The following is a 17,293-nucleotide window of genomic DNA, read 5'->3' as shown; positions in this document are numbered from 1 at the left end:
CGACAGATTCAGGGATGCACGTCCGATGGCCGATGGCCGAGCAGGGCTCCCTGCCTTCCCTGTCCCCCACCTCGGCGGGCGGTGCCAGACCTTGACCTCTCTCCTCAAGCCCATCTCCGCCCACTCCCTCTCTGCAACAAGCTCCTTTACAGAGAAAGCACAAGCTATGACACGGGAGGTCCCCCACCCCGATTTCTTGCCTCACCCCTCCAACTCCCAACTTCCCTGAAGCCCTTCTCTTCACAAGGACCAGCCCCTCATCCCAGTGCTGCCTTCGATTCCTCCTGCCTACCTTCTCCGGAGGGCTCCACCCATCATCCCCTCTCATCAGCATTTCGTCAGCATTCTCCTCGCGGCAGCCTAGGAACGGATCTAGGCCCTTTCCGTTTTCAGAGGGGCCCTCCTCTGACCCTCCTGCCTTCTCTGGCTACTGCCCTCGGCTCCTCTCCACCATCAACGAGGGGTCCACAGCTGGCACTCCAGTTTCTCACCTGCCACTCATGTCCTGGCTCAGATGTCACCTTGCCTGGTAAATCCACTGCAGTCTGGCTTCTGACCACATCTTCTGCTGAAACCGTTCTTGACAGAGTCATCGGTGCCCTCCTTGTTGCTAAATCCTATGGACGCTTTGCAGGCCTCGTCCCGCCTGACCCCTTGGCAGCATTTCGCCCTGCTGACTCTCCAGCCCTGAAACACTCCTCTCCCTGACTCGCCTGGCTTCCTGCTACCTCTGCCCTGCCTCCTTGACCGGTCTCTTTTCCTGCTGCTTCCCACGTCTGGCATCCACGCTTTGTCCTGTTTTCACGCGACAACACCGCCCCCCACAAGCTTCATTAACCCCCTCTGAATGGCTGCTCCGAAGTCGTTGCGCCACCCACCGAACCTGTGCTTCACTCCTGTATAGCTTCCTGCCTCCTGAACAGGTCCCCTGATGGGGGGCGGTGGGGCTCAAACTCAGCGTGTCCAAAATAGGATCATCACCTCCTCTCAAACCTCTCAAACCCACTTGTTCCCCACCTTCACCTGGAAAACTCCTACTTGACCTTCAAAACCCACCTCAAATGACCTCTTCCAGGAGAAGTCTTCCTTAGCCCTCACTCCCCTGCAGAGCTGGCTGCCCCCTCTTCTATGTGCCCACTCATCACAGATGATTCCATCTGCTGACTGTCTGAATTACCCGCCATCCGAGAGCCCTTTGAAAAAAGGCTGTGTGAGCCATCTCCCTGACCACATGAACACCAGCACAGACTCCGGCCCAGAGAAACAGCAATAAACACCAATGAACATGTTGCTCCTAGCTTCCCCCACCCCATGGGGGTCATTGGAAATGGTCGTTTGTCATCTTGAGTATCAGCTCTGACCTGCAGCCCGCCACCTAGACCACCCCAAGCTTGACATCCATTTATTAATAAACGCTCTGGAGATGCCATTTGACCTGTTGCAAATCCAGTCAAGAGTCCTCTCGTCCAGCTCCTTTTAGGCGTCTTGGCCATTACTGTTGTGGGTGGCAACCCCTCCCATCCCTGGCCTGGCATCCAGTAAGCCCATCAAATGCGGCCACGTGAGAGACCAGCCTGACTTGCTTGTCGTGGACTCACACTGCTTCCTGTGGTGCCCCCATCCTCTACTGACCACTCACCACCCGTTTGCTGGCCAGCCCCCCCATATAACCAGAGGTGGTGTCGGTGGTTTCTAGAATCCACCCCATTTGAAAATCAGAACATGTCCCAGGTCCAGCTCTTGAGCCCCTCTCCTAGCCTCCTGGGCTGGGCCAGAGAGGGGGAGGGACAAGCCCAAGGCCACACAGCCGGGGCCTGCACTGACTGCCCTCGCCTCCCCACCCACACCCTACGCCCCTCTGAGGAAAGCCAGTTCTCCCTTTGGGGGAAGAAGATAGCTAAGACCAGAGGTGTCAGCCACTGAAACAAACGTTTATTCAGCATACACCGCGTGCAGGCCCCTGCCAGCTCCGGGCGCAGAACAGGGCAGGTGTGAGAGGAAGATGGGCCAAGAGGACAAGGAAGGGTCCAGGAAGGGGTGTGAGCACCCCAAGACCTCCTGAGCGTCCCACTCAGTGGGTGCCGTGAGCTGACTGGACCAGGGACCCTGATGCTCCCAGCCCTACCACCTGTCAGCTTTCCCACCTGGCTGCTTGCTGCCTGGGACCCACTTCCCAGCTCAACCCTGGATGAACTCTAAACTGTTCTGTTTTGTTTTGAATAACCCTGTAGGAGATAATTTACTACACACCTCCTACGTGCCAGTCACTGCATGCTCTACATTACCTCATTTAATCCTCATTAGGGCAGGTTCTCCCATTTTACTAATGAGGTACTAATGAGGCTCCAAGGTCTCATCCTGGAGAGAGGCTGGTGTGGAATTCGAACTCCGGCTGCCTGATTCCAGAGGGCACTTTACGCTGAACTGCGCTGGCTCTGACAAAATGCAACTCAACTTGGACCTCCTCAGAGACGGCTTCCCTGATTCCCATGGGACCCCGAGTTACTCCCTCGCCTCCCCACAGACCCCAAGTACTTGCCTCCATTCTCTTGTTTTCACACCTCTTCCTAATTGTTCCTTTGAGCATCTAGGCCCCGCCTCTGCCAGGCGAGACTGATTCTCCCTTGTAGGCTCCGAAGTGGTCCTCTGGAAGCCCAACCACACACACTCGCCTGCTGAGAAACCTTCAATGGCTCCCCACTGCTACCACCACAGTAAACCTCTGAGCCTGGCATGCTCTGGTCCCTGCTGACCTGTCTGGTCCTGTTTTCCCCTCCCCACCAGGCAGCCAAACTGTGAGGCCACGTGGGTCAGTGGGAAGGACATAGATTTGGGAGCCAGACGAATGCAGGTTTGATTCCCAAGTCTGCATAGTCTTGCTGTGTGCCGTTGGGCAAGTCGCCTCACCTCTCTGAGCTTAAAATTTTCCAACTGAGAATAGAGGTGACACTCCCTAATTCATCATGAGAATTAAATGATGAGAGATACGGATCACCTGGAGCATAATAAACTCTCAATGAAAGGAGCTGCCACTCCCTTCTTGTTATCCCTTGAACATGCAAATGCTTTCCTCCTTCCACTCACCTGTTAATGGTGTTCCCTCCTCTTGGAATGCCCTTCCTCTACCTCAATCTGTCAAAATCTTCTAGATTTCAAATGCCACCTCGTCCAGGAAGCCTCCCTAGGGTGACTACACAGAGGTCTGGGTGTGCAGGTCCCTTCTTCTGCTATAGCTGTTGAGTATCCTGTGCTAATCCCTCTCCTAACCCCTGAGGGAGGGTTTCAATCTCCCTTGACCTCTTGCACAGACGGCCCAGCTCTGAGCTGCCAGACACAAGACAGGCATTCAGCAAACACCGAATATCCCTAAGGGTTCCTCCACCCCAACCACACAGGACCACTCTGGTCTCACCCCTGACACTGGCAGGCAGGGTGGGCACAGGCACTTTGCCATCTGAGCAGGACTGCACACACCTGCTACCCCATGCTCCGCAGACCCTGCCCCCCAAACTCCACACAGTCCAGCCCCCTCGGCCTCCTTTGTCATGAATGTGTTAAAAACAACCATGATAATCACCACTTCCATGGGGAGAGAGCAGTGCAATTTACAAAGCAGTCCTCCCTCCCCAGGGTCTCTGCATCCTCCCTGAGGCTGGCCCTAGAGCCCCAGGTAGGCACCAACTGATCCCCCTGAAACACCGTTCTGTCATGTCCCTCCACGGCTCCCCAGCCCCAGCAGAACATCAGGACCCCAGGGGGGTCAGGGCAGAGGAAGGTGGCTCTTGTAAATTCTAGACTCTACCTGTGCAGTCCCATGCAACTGGGTACACCCAGCCAGAATGCCAGTCCCCTTCCAATGGCTTCCTCCCCAGGCTGCTGGCCTATCTGCCCAGCCTCCCAACAGAGCTAGCTGGGCCTCTGCCACCTCCCCCACGTAGCCAGGAGCTCCTCGAGAGCAGGGACCGCGTCCGACTCATCCTTCTTCCCCCACGCCGCCCAACTTCTTGCTGCCTTAAAGCCCTCGGCCAACAGGGTGAGGTCCCAGTGTCTGGGTGCAGCAGTCAGAGCCTTGGCCCCATCTCCCACCACTGGGGCTACCGTCTGGTAAAAGGCTGGCCTACTACAGCCCCCTGTCCCCAGCATGTTCACACGCCACGCCCTGGCATGGGCTGCTTCCTTTACCTTGAAAGCCCTTCCCCTTGCACCGGGAAATGACTTGGGGAGGCTCACAAATGTGCCATAAAATAACACTGCGTCATGGACTGAGGAAGTGATCCCCTTTCCAGGTCTCATTTTAGTAGAGTGACTATTTGCCAATCTGCCTGGGATAGTCTGGTTTAGGCCTATCACCCTGATGGAATTAATAGTACTCCCTCGCCCCATTTATAACCTCGAAAATGTCCCGGCTCAGATGATAAATTATATGGCCACCTCACTCTTAATCCTTCCAAGTGCATGAGAAAGAAGGTCTCCGTGCAGTCCGAGACTTTGACACATCCCCAGGACGTGCTAATTTCTCTAACAAATTGAGAGGAGGGATGAGCGTCTAGCTAGAATTTGTTGTTTCTTTGGTTATCTTCCATTTCAGATAAGTGATACTCTTTTTCCATTGATGATATGAAATTTCTTTTTAATGTATTAAATTTCAAAAGCGATTCGATTTAAAGAAAAAAATTCACAGGCTAGTGAATTCCTATTCACTCCTCAAAACCCATCTCAGAATCACCTTCTTTAGACCACCTTCCCACCCCTTTGTGGTTTAATCCCTCACTCTTCCTCCTCCCTGACATCCAGCACATACATTCATACCTATTACACTAAGTTATGACAACACACAACTATTTAGCGGGGATTTACCATGTGCCAGGCACTGTGCTAAGCAATAACCCACATTCTCTTGCTTAATCCTCACCGTTACTCTTTAGAATAATTCCACTATCCTCATTTTATAGGTGATGATATAGGGATGAGGAAACATGCCCGTTGTCACACGGCTAGTCAGTGGTGGTGTCAGGGATTGAACCTGGGGCTGGGTGACTTCAGCCTGTGGCCTTGACCACCACTGTACACTAGTGGTCACTGTCCCCCACCAGAGGGCAGAAGGTGTGTCTGCTTCACCTCGGATCTCATTCACTCAGAGCCGCTCCAAGGCCTGGCATAAACTCCATTCTGATAAAGAAATGAAGACATGTGTGATGGATGGGCTGGGATTCAGTCCCATCTGAGATGTCTGGGGGTTGCGGGGGAGGGGGGTCTGTGCCCCACTCACCATCCCATGATGGAGCACACAGATTTCTGGCAGCAGAGATCTGGGCTGGAAGGATCCTCCAGGAATCGTACCACATGTGCTAGGTTCTCCCCCCACCCCACTCTGAGAGAGGCCCTGCCTCCCCAATGTCTGCACCCCAAACAGTCAGGTAAGGTAGGGCCTCTCTTCCTGCCACCAGACCATGCTGGCCAAAGGAAGATGGCAGAGCCTGAGGGTCAAGGAGAAAGCCAATCGAGGACTGGGTTAGGCAGGTGAGAGGCAGCTTCCTAGAGGAGACAGGGCTTGAGTTGTGCTTGGAAGGATGGGGCGGAGGGTAACCCAGGGCAAAGGGCATTCCAGGTGAGGGAAACAGCCCAAGCAAAGGCAGGGAAGCCAGAAAGCAGCGGGTTCCGGGGCCCGTAGGAGCCCCAGTTGAAAGGGTGGGAGAGAACCAGAGGGAAAGCAGGTGGCAGCTGGGTCAGGTGTGGGACTGGAATGCCAGGCTGAGGAGTCTGGGCCACGATGGGGAGTCCCTGGGGGCTGAATCAGGGAAGTGACACACAGAGAACGGGGGGTCCTGAGACCCCAAGGGGGTAGCGCCTTGTCCAAGTCACACAGCAGCAGTGGCAGAGGGGGGAATCTGAACCCATTCTTGCCTCCCAGGCCTGACACTCAGTGGACTGCAGGCTCACCTGGTGCCCATGCCCCTGGAATGGAGCCTGGATGATGGGGATGGTGGGCTAGTAGCCACCAGCCAAGGGTGGGACAGTGCCCCTGGGGGGATGCAGGGAGTGTGGCAGAGGAGGGAGGGGGCTGCAAGAGTGAAGGACACTTTCTCCCAGATGTCACCCCTCACAGCCACATCTCAGGATTGGAGGGCCAGCAGGCAAGGAACTGCAGGTTGGCGACTGGCTCCCTGTAGCTGGGCTCTGGAGCTGGTACCAATTCTACCACCTGCCTTCCGGCCCCAGCCTTGGCCAGCCTCAGTGCCTGTCCTCCATGGAGCTCCTTCCTGCCTTCCTTCCCTTTCTTCCTCTCCCCCCACTTAACAGATTGCGGCAGCAAGATGGCACAAATTTATGGCTTAACTCACCAAAAATAACAAGAGATTTATCAAAGGCAGTTTGCGTGAAATTAACAGGCGTCTGTACCCTCTTGTCAAACGCACTCAGCTCTGAGGCGGGCCCAGGCACTCTAATCCTGGCCTCATCGCTCTTCCAGTACCAACCCAGCTCCACCCCGCTTGGCCTTGCGTTGATCCTACCTGGGACACCCCAGAGAAGCTGAGCGCTGCTCCCCTGCCCCAGTGCCTGGCAGAGGGGCTGGGATGAGGATCTCACCTGTTTATCACCATCCCACCAGTCTTGTCCTCAAGCTGGCAGCTCCATGTGCCAGCCAGTTCTCCTGCAGCTGGTACGTGTCCAGCTGGCCCGGTGGGGAGGAGGTGAAGGGAAGCATGGAGGTGACGCCAAGGGCTTGGCCAAGGTGGTGCTGCTACCAGGCACAGAGTGCTCCAGGCCCTGACGATGCCACTGGCCCTCAGATGCCCCCCGCCGCATGGAACAAACTGAGTCGTGTGCCCAGCATCTCTTGCCCCAGAGAGGGCGGGCAGAAGGGAAGAGGTGGCAAAGAGGAAGAATCTCTTGCCTGCCAAGGGAGAGGAAGGGGCTGTGCCAGCCCAACTCTGGGCACCAGTGTGCCCTGTGAGCCAATGGCTGATGCCACATCACCACCACCCCTGCCCCCCACAACTCCCTACAAGAGCCCTCCCTGCAGGCCATCCCATGCAGCAGCCTGGCAATATGCCAAGCAGGACAAGGGGCATGAGCTGGGAACCCAGGGCTCCCTGCTCAGAGAAGATACCAAGCTTCATGCCCAGGGACAACCAGGATCCAATCTTCACCCATCCTCAGTCCCAGAGGCCTCTGCAGAGGCTCTGATGATGGTGGGAACAATGGTGCCCTTCCCATCACGAGGCCCCCTCTGACCCCTGAAGACACCCCGGCTACCAACCAACTCCCGCTTCCGACTTCAGCCAAGCCCAGCTGGCTGCTCCTGGCTCTGTGCTCCACATGGCAGCCTGCCCGGATGGTGCCCGCCCAGGAGGGCAGAGCCTCACTCCATCCACTGTGGACCACTGGGCTGATGGACCGCAGAGAAAGCCAGACAAAAGAACCCGCCCTCTGCCGAGCACAATGGGGGAGGCCCCCACAGAGTGACAGGCAGTGGCGGCCAGGCAGGAACAGCCATAAACCTCCTGATATACGCCTGGCGCTCTCCGCCGATGTTCGACAAAGAAGCAAAATTCAATTTCTTCCTGCAGGCACTAAATCCCAGGCCAGCCTCCAGGGCCCATAGCCTGCCCAGGGCCTGGCTGTCACTCGGATGGCTTCATCGACTGCTGTGAGAGGCCAAGCTGGCCTAGGGGAGAGGCCAGAAAAAGGCCACTGGCACTTGCCATGGATGGGTGTGATGCCAGATGTCTCATGAGGGAGGCTGAGAAGCCTCTTCCCCAAAGCCTTGGGAGAGGCTACTATCATGATAAACACCTCCTCTAATTAAACCAGGGCTATCTCCCCATTTTACAGACAAAAAAACTGATGCCAAAAAAAAGGATCTACTCAACGTAACAAAGACAGTTCCCAACTTTCGGGTTCTGTCTCCAAAGCAGGCATGGGAACAGATCCTACCCCTCCAATACTCCTAGCAGCCTTCACACGAGAGCCCCTGTGTCCTTGTAAAAGCTCTCAGCCAGATCCAGATGCCCCTCTGACCCATCCCTGCGTGACAACCTCACAATGGTAGGTGCGCACCTGTTATCCCAAATGAGGAAACTGAGGCCCTGAGAGAGGCGGGAACTCCCTGTTAGTACCAGAGCTGGAAACCAGATCCCAAATCTGCCTCCCTCCCACCCCGACGTCCTGGGCCCCCTGGCCAGTCCCTGGCCCAGCCCTGTTCAGCAGACACTTAGGACCCAGCCAAGGATCTTGGGGCCTTGAAGCTGCAGGAAGGAGGGTCTGCAGAAGGTGGCCGTGGCTGAGGGTGCTGGGTGGGGGCAGGAGCAGGCAGGACTCAAGGGCTTGAAGAGCTTTTGCACAGTCAGCAGGAAGCTCTGGCAGCTGGTGGCCTTGGTCCCATTAAGACGTGGGCCCAGAGCCGGGGAGACAGGGGACGCCGGGAGCTGAGCCAGGCCAGCCCTCCAAGGCAGCCTCGAAGCTCGGGCCTCTTCACCCAGGTACATTCTTCTGTGCCTTCCTCTGCCCTGACCCTGGGGCCACAGCCAAAAACCACTGACCCATGTGGGCAGGAAGACGTCCCTGCGCCCTGCCTACTCCAGCCTCCAGGCAAACTTGTCAACTTGCAGTGCCAGCGCCTGCCGCCGTCATTCCCAGCTTTGGGCCTTTATATACACAGCTCCCTCCGCCTGGAATGCCCTCACCACTCCTTTGGCTTGGCTTGCTTCCACTTGTCCTTCTGATCTCTGTTCCTGTATCACTTCCTTCAGGAAGCCTTCCCTGACTGCCCAGTTAGGGGGTCTCCTCCCTGGGTTTATCACACTGCATTGTCTATGGGGGTCTATGCCCCCATTCATCCACACAGACTGCAAACTCTTCAAGAGGGAGGTCTGACCCCAATCCACTTTGGTGACCCCAACACTGGGACAAGGCTGGACCCAGTGGAGACATTGGTGAACAACCGCATGAATGCCCCAGTATCCGCCAAGATGGGCACCATCAGCCCTCCAGACACACCCACCTCACCTGGGCCCTGCTCAGACTCACCGTATCTCATCTCTGTGGTGAACAGGTCATTGCTGCTCCCCGAATGCAAATCGGCCTCGGCAGGTGGGGCTGGGCCCCCAGGCACCAGAGCATTGGACAGGGTGTGGGCAGCAGGAGGACCCGGAGGCGTGGTGGTAGCGGGGCTGGCCCCTGTCTCACCAGGGCAGCTGCAGCCCGGCTGGGCGAAGCCACAAGCCCTGCCAGCCGCACGGCCGCACTCCTCGCTCCAGCGACACAGGACGCCGCAGGTGAACTGGCTGGAGTTATTGTTGTTGATGAGCAAGACCTCGACGAAGCGGAAGGCCAGGGCTGCGGGCGCCAGCAGGCGCGGGGCCTCTGAGGGCTCGGCCGACAGGCAGAGTTGCACGAAGTTCTTGTCAAAGTGCAGGAAGGTGAAGGGGCCCGAACCGCTGCACAGCTCCAACCCCGCGGCCTCCTCCTCCTCCTCCTCTGGCCGCCTCAACTCCGCCTGGGCCTCCGCCTCGTCGGGGCTGGGTCGCAGGCAGGTAAAGTTGACCAGGTAGTGGTCCAGGGGCAGCAGGCGGGGGGCAAAGTGGGCGCACACCTGCTCCTGGCGGTTGAAGCGCAGGTAGAGGGAGTACTTGGTCGGGTCCGGGTTCTCCAGGGTCCAGGAGCAGCCCGAGGCGATGGTAGGAAAGAGGTCCTGCAGTGAGAAGGCCCCGTAGAGCACGCCGGAGGCCAGGGCAGAGCAGGCGCTGGGGGCGGGGTCGAAGGCGGCGGCCAGGCGCAGGGACAGAATCACAGATAGTAAGAGGGGACAGGCTGGGGTCATCCTATGTCCCTTGCCCTGTGGAGAGAGACAGTGGTCAGTGGCCCCGGGTGCAGCCAGCATGGGCTCTGAATCTCCTGTGGCTAGCTGCAGGTCGTGGGCCTCGTGCTGAAGACTTATGTTCTTGTAAGTCACCCAGGTCCACTTGTGTGATCTTAGACAAGGGACTTGACCTCTCTGAGCCCCTTACTTGAGAAATGAAGGCCCTCAGGGGAGCGTCTGGAATCTCGTAAACACTTAAGAAACATTAGTTGTGACTATTATTTTGTGCTTCCTCCATCGGTCCCATCAACCGCCAGTATCTCGGCCTGACGTTCAGATGCAGCCCCAGCCCCACCACGCAGCTTGTATCCTCCAGAACTGCTGCTCTCAGTCGCAATGTGTCGTGATCAGCTGTGAGGCGTGTCACACGTAATCCAGAGGTAATTGTCGAAGGAGCGATGTTTGACAACGATTTGCTTTTTTATAAATCAGAGCAATTCAAGGTTATTACCAGAACAATGTCATTCTCACTCACTTGCTTTACTGAGTAGGAGAGAAAGGGGAGGAGTTACCGCTGGTGTGCTGGGGACTGAGCACAGCCTGAGCCATGCCCATGGGAGGGCATCGCAAGTGTGAACGTCATGACTATCGCTGCTGTGGATTTCCTGCTGGAAACAAGGGGGAGAGGCATCTGCAAAATGGGTGCAGTTGTTCCCCTCTAACCCCTCTTCCCCTCCCACCATGGTGTTATCCATCAAGGCCTGGCGCAGGGCCTGCTACCCCCCGGGGAGGCCACCAAGCCATTTCCCTCCTCTTAGCTCCCACAGCCCTTTCCTGAAAGTTTGCGTCACCCAGTCGTGACCACTAGCCCTGGCTATGTCGCCAGGGCTAGCTCACTCATCTCATGAGTCTTCAAGCTCCTAAGAGTGGAGACCAGAGTCCGTTGATTTCGAACAGCCCCCAAAGCACTAAGCTGAGCTCCCAGCAGCTGTGCATGTACTCCAGGTGTGGAAGGGCAACTAGGACCCAAGTTGACAGACACACAAAGCAGTCACGCCAGAGTGGACAAGGGATGGGGGCGGGAGGGCGCCGCAGGTGCCTCGCACCTAGCAGGCCAGGGCAGAGCCACTGCCCACAGCCTCCGCCCCAGCTGTGCAGGTAGCAGAGGGTAGTGCTCAGGCTCAGCCCTGCTTCCAGCCCTGCCGCCAGGCGGGGTCCACGCTGCCTCCCTCCTCCGTGCCCAAAGCATAGCTCACAGCACTGGATGGGCCCCCAGAGCCTGGTTGTTCCGCATTAGAGGAGAAAAGATGAAGCTCTGAGAAGGGAGGCAATCTTCTCAAGATCATCTGAGAGAAGCCAGGCTGGGACTGGAGTCCAGGACCTGAGGCCCCAGCCCGGTCTCTCCCGCATCCAACCCATAGCTTCCTGCTCTGTCCCCTTCTCTGCTCCTCACGCTTCAGTCCCGAGCTATTAGCTCTGGGAACTGAAGCACAAACATAGGATAATTCACAGGGTGTGGCTAGATTGTGCCAGGACACAGCTGCTCCCCAGGGACAGGTTTTCCCATGGCTGTTCAGGAGTCGAAAGAGTGGTCAGAGGCGGCAGGTGGGGTCTGAGGGGTGGGAAAGGAATGAGAATCCTAGAATTCCAGTTCCTGTGCAGCATCCAGGGAACTCCTCGCTGCCCCAGATCCCACGTGCTGCGCCACTCTGAGCCAGGCCCAAGCCCCAAGCGCAAACACACATTTTCCCCTCCTGGGCCACAGCGGGGTGGGGAGGCAGGCACATTTACAAGGAAGGAGCCACACCACCCTCCTCCAAAGACCTGCCTGGAGTTTTTCAGGAGAAGCCAGTATAGGCTGTGTCTCCTCTGCCCCGCACAGAGCTGGAAAAGGGACCAGACCCCTGGCCTTCCCACCCCACATCATGACTGTGCCAAACCGTTCAGCCTGCCCAGCCTGCTGCGGCACCAGCGAAGCCAGCGGCTGATGATGAGTGACATCCAATCCCCCGTGCTGCCCCCAATTATTTCTAAGCAGGCTGCAAAATTTAGGCCGTGGCTGTAGCTCAGTGGAGGGGAGGTGGGGCCTCATTATAACTGGCCTTGTCTCCCCCACTTAGAGCAGGGCAGGGAATCTCCACACACAAACACACCAAGACCCCTGTGCCCTGCAGACATGCCCACAAAAGCATGGATGCACACACACGTGTGTAGCCAGGCATTCTGCCTGTGAAGAGATACACATGCACACAGACATGCACAGAGATCGGAGTAAACCACAGATGAGTGAACTCAATGCACACAAGGTACACACACTCACATGTACAAGGCCGTCAAGAGCCAGACACTCATACACACGTGCAGAGATGCAAACATACTCTCTAGTGTGAACACACAGGTATTTGGGTTTTTGAAGCTCAGCATATAACAGCTAAGTATCAAGCAGGATCTGATCTGCTGCTCCTTCCTTGGTGTTCCTGAAACTGAGGGCTCAGGCCCCCAGCCCCATCTCCTGAGACTCCCCTGCTCCCTAGTCCATAGCTCCAACCCATCAAGAAGCACTAGGTCCATATCCTTCAGAGCCACAGCCTGGCTTCTCCGCAACTAAGCCACCTCTAAACCCTGCCGAAGCCCCGCCCTCACTGTTCCTGCTGTGATGTAAGACCTTCTAGGGGCCCCTTTTTATATCACTCTCCATCCACAAAGTAAGGCAAGGAGGGGCTTCCCTGGTGGCGCAGTGGTTGGGAGTCCGCCTGCCAATTCAGGGGACACGGGTTCGTGCCCCAGTCTGGGAAGATCCCACATGCCATGGAGTGGCGGGGCCCGTGAGCCATGGCCGCTGAGCCTGCGCGTCCGGAGCCTGTGCTCCTCAACGGGAGAGGCCACAGCAGTGACAGGCCCGAGTACCGCAAAAAATAAATAAATAAATAAGGCAAGGAGCCCGATTCCAAGCTGGGTCAGAGACCACCTCCCCTGGGAAGGGACCTAGAAGGATCCTGGCCTCACAGGCAGCTCAGGTGCTTATGAGCCATGATTAGCCTCCCTGAGCCTGAGTTTCCCCCTCTGTGGAGTGGCGACATGATCCCTGCCCTCAGGACTGCATACACCTTCTCATTCAGCCTCCTGGTGAGTTCCCAGCACAGAGCCTGCCACCGGGAGAGCGCTCACACCATCCTTTCCCCTCCCCCCCCCCTTCTCAGAACCTCACAGTCTCTCCTCTTTCCCGCTGAAGTTGAGGTCGGTACCTCTGAAGGCTCTTTGGGTTAAACCTCAGAGTAGCTTTGCCACCTGTAAGCCCAGGAAGACCACAGACCCTTCCACGCACAAAGCTAGACAGGAGGGGTATGGAGGTCACCTCCAAGGAAGAACTTCCTGGGTCAGGAGGCTGATGGAGAGGATATTTAGTAGGCCACCTCCCTCAGGACCTCTCTGGGTGGAGATGGTTGAGGAGCTCAATCTCAGTCTCAGGATCCCCCTCCTCCAGCCACAGACCCCCTTCACCGCATGCCCCCTTGCCCCCCTCAAACCTGAGAATCCCACCCTCTCTCCAAACACATTCATGCCCTCTTCCTCCCAGATCCCACAGGCCTGGGCTTCCCCTCTGCACCAGTGAGGGATTCCGGGGCTTTCCAGCAGCTGGAAGGGCCAAAACAAGACTGGGGTGGGAGGAGGCATAGGGCGTAGTGCGGCGGGGAGGGGCACCTCAGGGCAAGGGCTGGGTCTCCGGGATCCCTGGGATCGACCCCCAATCTCGCGCTAGCTGAGAGCAGGGGCGCCCGGCGACGGGAGCCGGGAGCCCCAGCCGCGGGCGGGGGAGGGTCGGTGGGTGGGGGAGGGGGCGCGTCAGTGTGCACATCCGTCGCGTTTATCCACCTGGCAGCCCCAATTCTCCTGCCCGTCACTCACCCTCCGCCTCCCGGGCGCTCCCTGCGCGGCGGAGCCCAGACCGACACGCGGGCGGGGACCCCCGGGCCTCGAGGTCCCCTGCCCGTGCATCGGCCGGGGGCGGGGTCCTCAAGCACCCCTCTCCCGGAGCTCTGGCATCAAGGAAGGCACACACCCTCCATCCAGCCTTGGGAGCTGGTGGGCCGGACCGAGGGGAGGGGGCGAACCTCCCCAGTGCAGCCCCTCCCTCTCCGGCTGGCAGAGTGTCTCTCCGTCTGGCGAGGGGGGCAGGGGCCTCCGACACACCACTAGGATGCGGGCCCCCAGCCCCGTAGGGGAGGGGGGGCGGTGCCTTGCGCGCGGGCGGCGGGGGAGGGGTCGGTGACTCAGCCGCCCTCCGCCCGCCTCCCCGGAACTTTGCAGCAGCTGGAGCCTCCGTTGCTACAGGAACCGAAAGCTTTTGTTCCCCAATGTCAGGGCTGCCCCGGCAGGCGGGAGTCTGGGAGACTACCACTCCCCGGTGAGACCCAGGCCCAGCCACACTGCCCAGAGGGCTTCCAGGCCAGCAGAACGTCTCGGATTCGAGGCTCCTCTCTCCCCCTTGCCCGCCAAAGCCAGGTTTCTTCAAACTCTTGGGGCCCTCTGGCCAGGTCGCCGCCTAACTCTGACCCGGAGCGCTAACTGCCCTGGAAAGTTCCTGCTGGCATCTCTCCTCCTGGGGGTAGGTAGAGGCTCTTCTGTGCACCATGTGCTCCTCTGTGACTGATTTCCCACGTGGGCCGGCCCCCCCCCCCCAAGAAGCAGCCTACCTTTGAGGACCCTGACTTGGTTCCTCCACTTCCCCAGCTTCTACACTTGAACCATTACCTCAGAGGCCTTGGCCTTTCACTGATGCCCTTCTGATCCCAGAGGAATCTAGTGGGGTGTTGAAGGATGGGTGAGGGAGGGGGGAGACAATAACAGCCACAGGCTCCCTGGACCCATTCTGGACCTGAAGCTATTTTCTGGCTTTATTATCTTGGAGGTTGGAGCGATGTCACTAGAATTTGTTCTGCATTTCTACTCTGGGATTAGGAGTGGAGTGGAGGGGCCTGACCTTGGCCTTGAAGAGAAACAGCCCAACACACCTATCATTGTTGAGCATTACTGGGTGCCAGACACTCTATACAAACAACCTAGTATGATTTCTCCCAGCAACTATATGAGGCAGTTATCACTGACCCATTTTATTGAGGGCCAATTGAGGCTCAAAAAGGTTATATAGCTTGCCCAGGTCACACAGCTTTTGAACCCAGGTCATCCAACAAAAAGCTGAGTTCCTAACTACTCAGCTCCATTACCTGGGGGTTGGGAGGGAGGGAAGAGGGCAGAGACTAGCTGGGACCTCACTCTGGGTTACAGAAATGCCTACCGCACACACCCACCCCAGGCTGGACCTCTTTCCTTCTGAAGAGTGATGGGGGAGGGAGAGAGAAAAGGGGAGGAGAAGGAGAAGAGAAGGCAGAGAAGGGAAGCAGAGGGGGGAAATCTCTCTGTCAATCTTGGTCCAGAGAAGACCCTCCCTCATGCCCCCCATCCCCTGCAAACCAGGGCATGCCCTGCAGAGTCCATACTGACCCTCACCCCTGTGGCAGCTCAGGGGATGCTCCCCAGGTCCCTGCTCTGTCCCAGGGCCAAGTGGACTCCCCCACTTCCTACTCCATGCCCAAGCCAGACAGAGCCCACGTTTGCCCACCCCCACCTAGTGGGTACTGCCATGGGGTAGACAGACAGAGGCTTCCTGGGGACACCTGCCCAAGCCCAAACAAGCCCAACCAGAGCACCTCAAATCCAGGGGTCAGTCCTGCTGGTCTGTGCCCTGAATTGCTGCTGGGATAAGCCCTCCACCCCACCCCACACCTCACCCCCAGAGCATAAGGCCAGACAACCAGGGCTGTTCTGGCACAGCTAGCAAGAGAGGGCACCGGGCCTCGCCCACCAGCCTCCTCTCCCCAGGGACTTCCCAGCGCCCCGCAGCCACCACTGCTGCTCGGGCTGCGGAAACCTAGGGTTGCCCGCGGGAGGAAAAGGGGAAGGCGGGTCCAGGGCTGCGGGCAGGGGGCGCCAGAGGACGCCCAGGGGCCCGGCCGGCAGCTGGCGAGGCGGGCAGGCGGGCAGCATCTCTTGGCCCGGGAGCCCCTCCCCCCACGGGCAGCAGACCCTTCGCCAGCTCTGCACTGGCCGTGGCGCGGAGGACTTCCCTCGGACCGAGCTGACTGCGGGAGTGGCCGCCAACTTCACGGCCTACAACCCGCCCTCCCCCACCCCCGCATCATGCCAGCCCCCGGGGCTGCGGGAGGGTGCGTTTGGTGCCCAGCTCTATGCCCTGGGGGTGGGAGGAGAGGGATGGGGGATGGACAGACTCCGACCAAAAATGGACAAGGGAGGCAGGGATGCGAGGCCAGTCGAGTTCCCAGGCTGGAGAGGAGGGGGCTCAGAGCAGACATGGGGAGCACGGCCCCAAGTCCAGGCTGAGGGGGAGGGGACTTGCAGCAGAGACTGGAGAGGGATAGCGGGACTCCGGGTAGATATGGGGGAGGGAGGACAGAAATAAGAGGGGAAGCATGGTTGGGTTACCGGCGCTGGGAAAGGCAGCAACTATGGGCAGGCATGGCTGGGGACAGGAAGGACTCTGTGCAGAGATGAAGTGGAGGAGAGGAGCAGGGTCCGGCTCCAGACAAGGAGGGGGAATTAAGGGGGGAGACACAGGCGAGCTGCAGGTTGGAGAGAGGGGCTCTAATCAAGGGTGGGGGGCGCACCCCTGGATCCAGGCTTAGATAGGGAGAGACTCGAGACAGCGATGGGGGTAGGTGTGGATGAGGACTGGCGGCGGGGGCGAGGGGTTTTGGCAGAGATGGGTAACGAGGAGGGGGACAGAAAAGGGACTCACCAGATATGAAGGGGACCTCGGCCCCAGGCTTGTTAGTTCCCAGAGAGACGAGAGTGTGTAAATAGATGCTGAACGAACTCAGTTGGGGCGGGGGAGAATTCAGCAGAGGTGGATTGGGGGAGCGCCCCCAGTCCGAGCCGGTGCGGAAATCGGGACCGCGACAGGAGGGCTCGGTGCGGGGCCGTGTCGGGGTCTGGGGCCGAGCACTCACCTGGACGCCGTCAGCAGCAGGAGCGGGGGCCGGCGCTGGCGGAGGCGGCCACGGGGCGCAAGTTTGCCATCCCTAAGGCGGGGGCTTGGCGGGGCGCGGGGCAGCTCGCTGCAGCCGCGCGAAGGGCCGAGGCTCCCGCTCCGCGGAGCGGCGGGTGCAGAAAAGGCGCCGCGGAGCAGCGCGGGGCGGGCGGGCGCCGGGCCGGGCGAGGGCTCCTGCCGCCGCCTCCTCGCCACGCCGCCCCCCACCCCCCGCTCCCCACTCCCCCGCCCAGAGCACCGCCCGCGCTGCGCGCCGCCTCCTATTCGCGGGAGGTGGCCGCAGCCCCGGGCTCTGCAAGCCGGCGCCGCATCCTCCTCGGTCGCCGAGCGCCGCTGCCGCTGCCGCCGCCGAACCGGGTTCCTCCGGCCGCTCCGGCCGCTGCCCGCAGCGCGCGCGGGGCCGAGTGACGGCCGAGGCGGGACGC

General features: G+C 58.9%; 1 protein-coding gene across 15 annotated transcripts in view; it reads right to left on the bottom strand.

Moving 5' to 3' along the window:
* The window catches only part of ADGRB2 (adhesion G protein-coupled receptor B2), a 36,609-nt gene extending 19,577 nt beyond the window's left edge, over window positions 1-17,032 (bottom strand). For 6 of the 15 annotated variants that reach the window (XM_067012643.1, XM_067012647.1, XM_059056797.2 and 3 more), the window contains exons 1-2: window positions 16,828-17,031; window positions 9,031-10,278 (exon numbers count right to left, since the gene is read on the bottom strand). In XM_067012643.1, the coding sequence (XP_066868744.1) occupies window positions 9,031-9,883 (853 nt within the window). In that variant the 5' untranslated portion in view covers window positions 9,884-10,278; window positions 16,828-17,031. Of the gene's footprint in view, window positions 1-9,030; window positions 10,279-13,708; window positions 14,453-16,616; window positions 16,804-16,827 lie in introns of those variants that run through there. The other 9 variants (XM_067012671.1, XM_067012680.1, XM_067012697.1 and 6 more) reach the window with 6 other exon arrangements.
* Between the last annotated feature and the right edge of the window lie 261 nt (window positions 17,033-17,293).

The sequence above is a fragment of the Kogia breviceps genome, chromosome 1 (genome assembly GCF_026419965.1).
Source record: "Kogia breviceps isolate mKogBre1 chromosome 1, mKogBre1 haplotype 1, whole genome shotgun sequence".
Taxonomy (NCBI): domain Eukaryota; kingdom Metazoa; phylum Chordata; class Mammalia; order Artiodactyla; family Physeteridae; genus Kogia; species Kogia breviceps.
The sequence above is the reverse complement of the archived record's forward strand: the minus strand, read 5'-3'. Positions and strand labels throughout refer to the sequence as shown.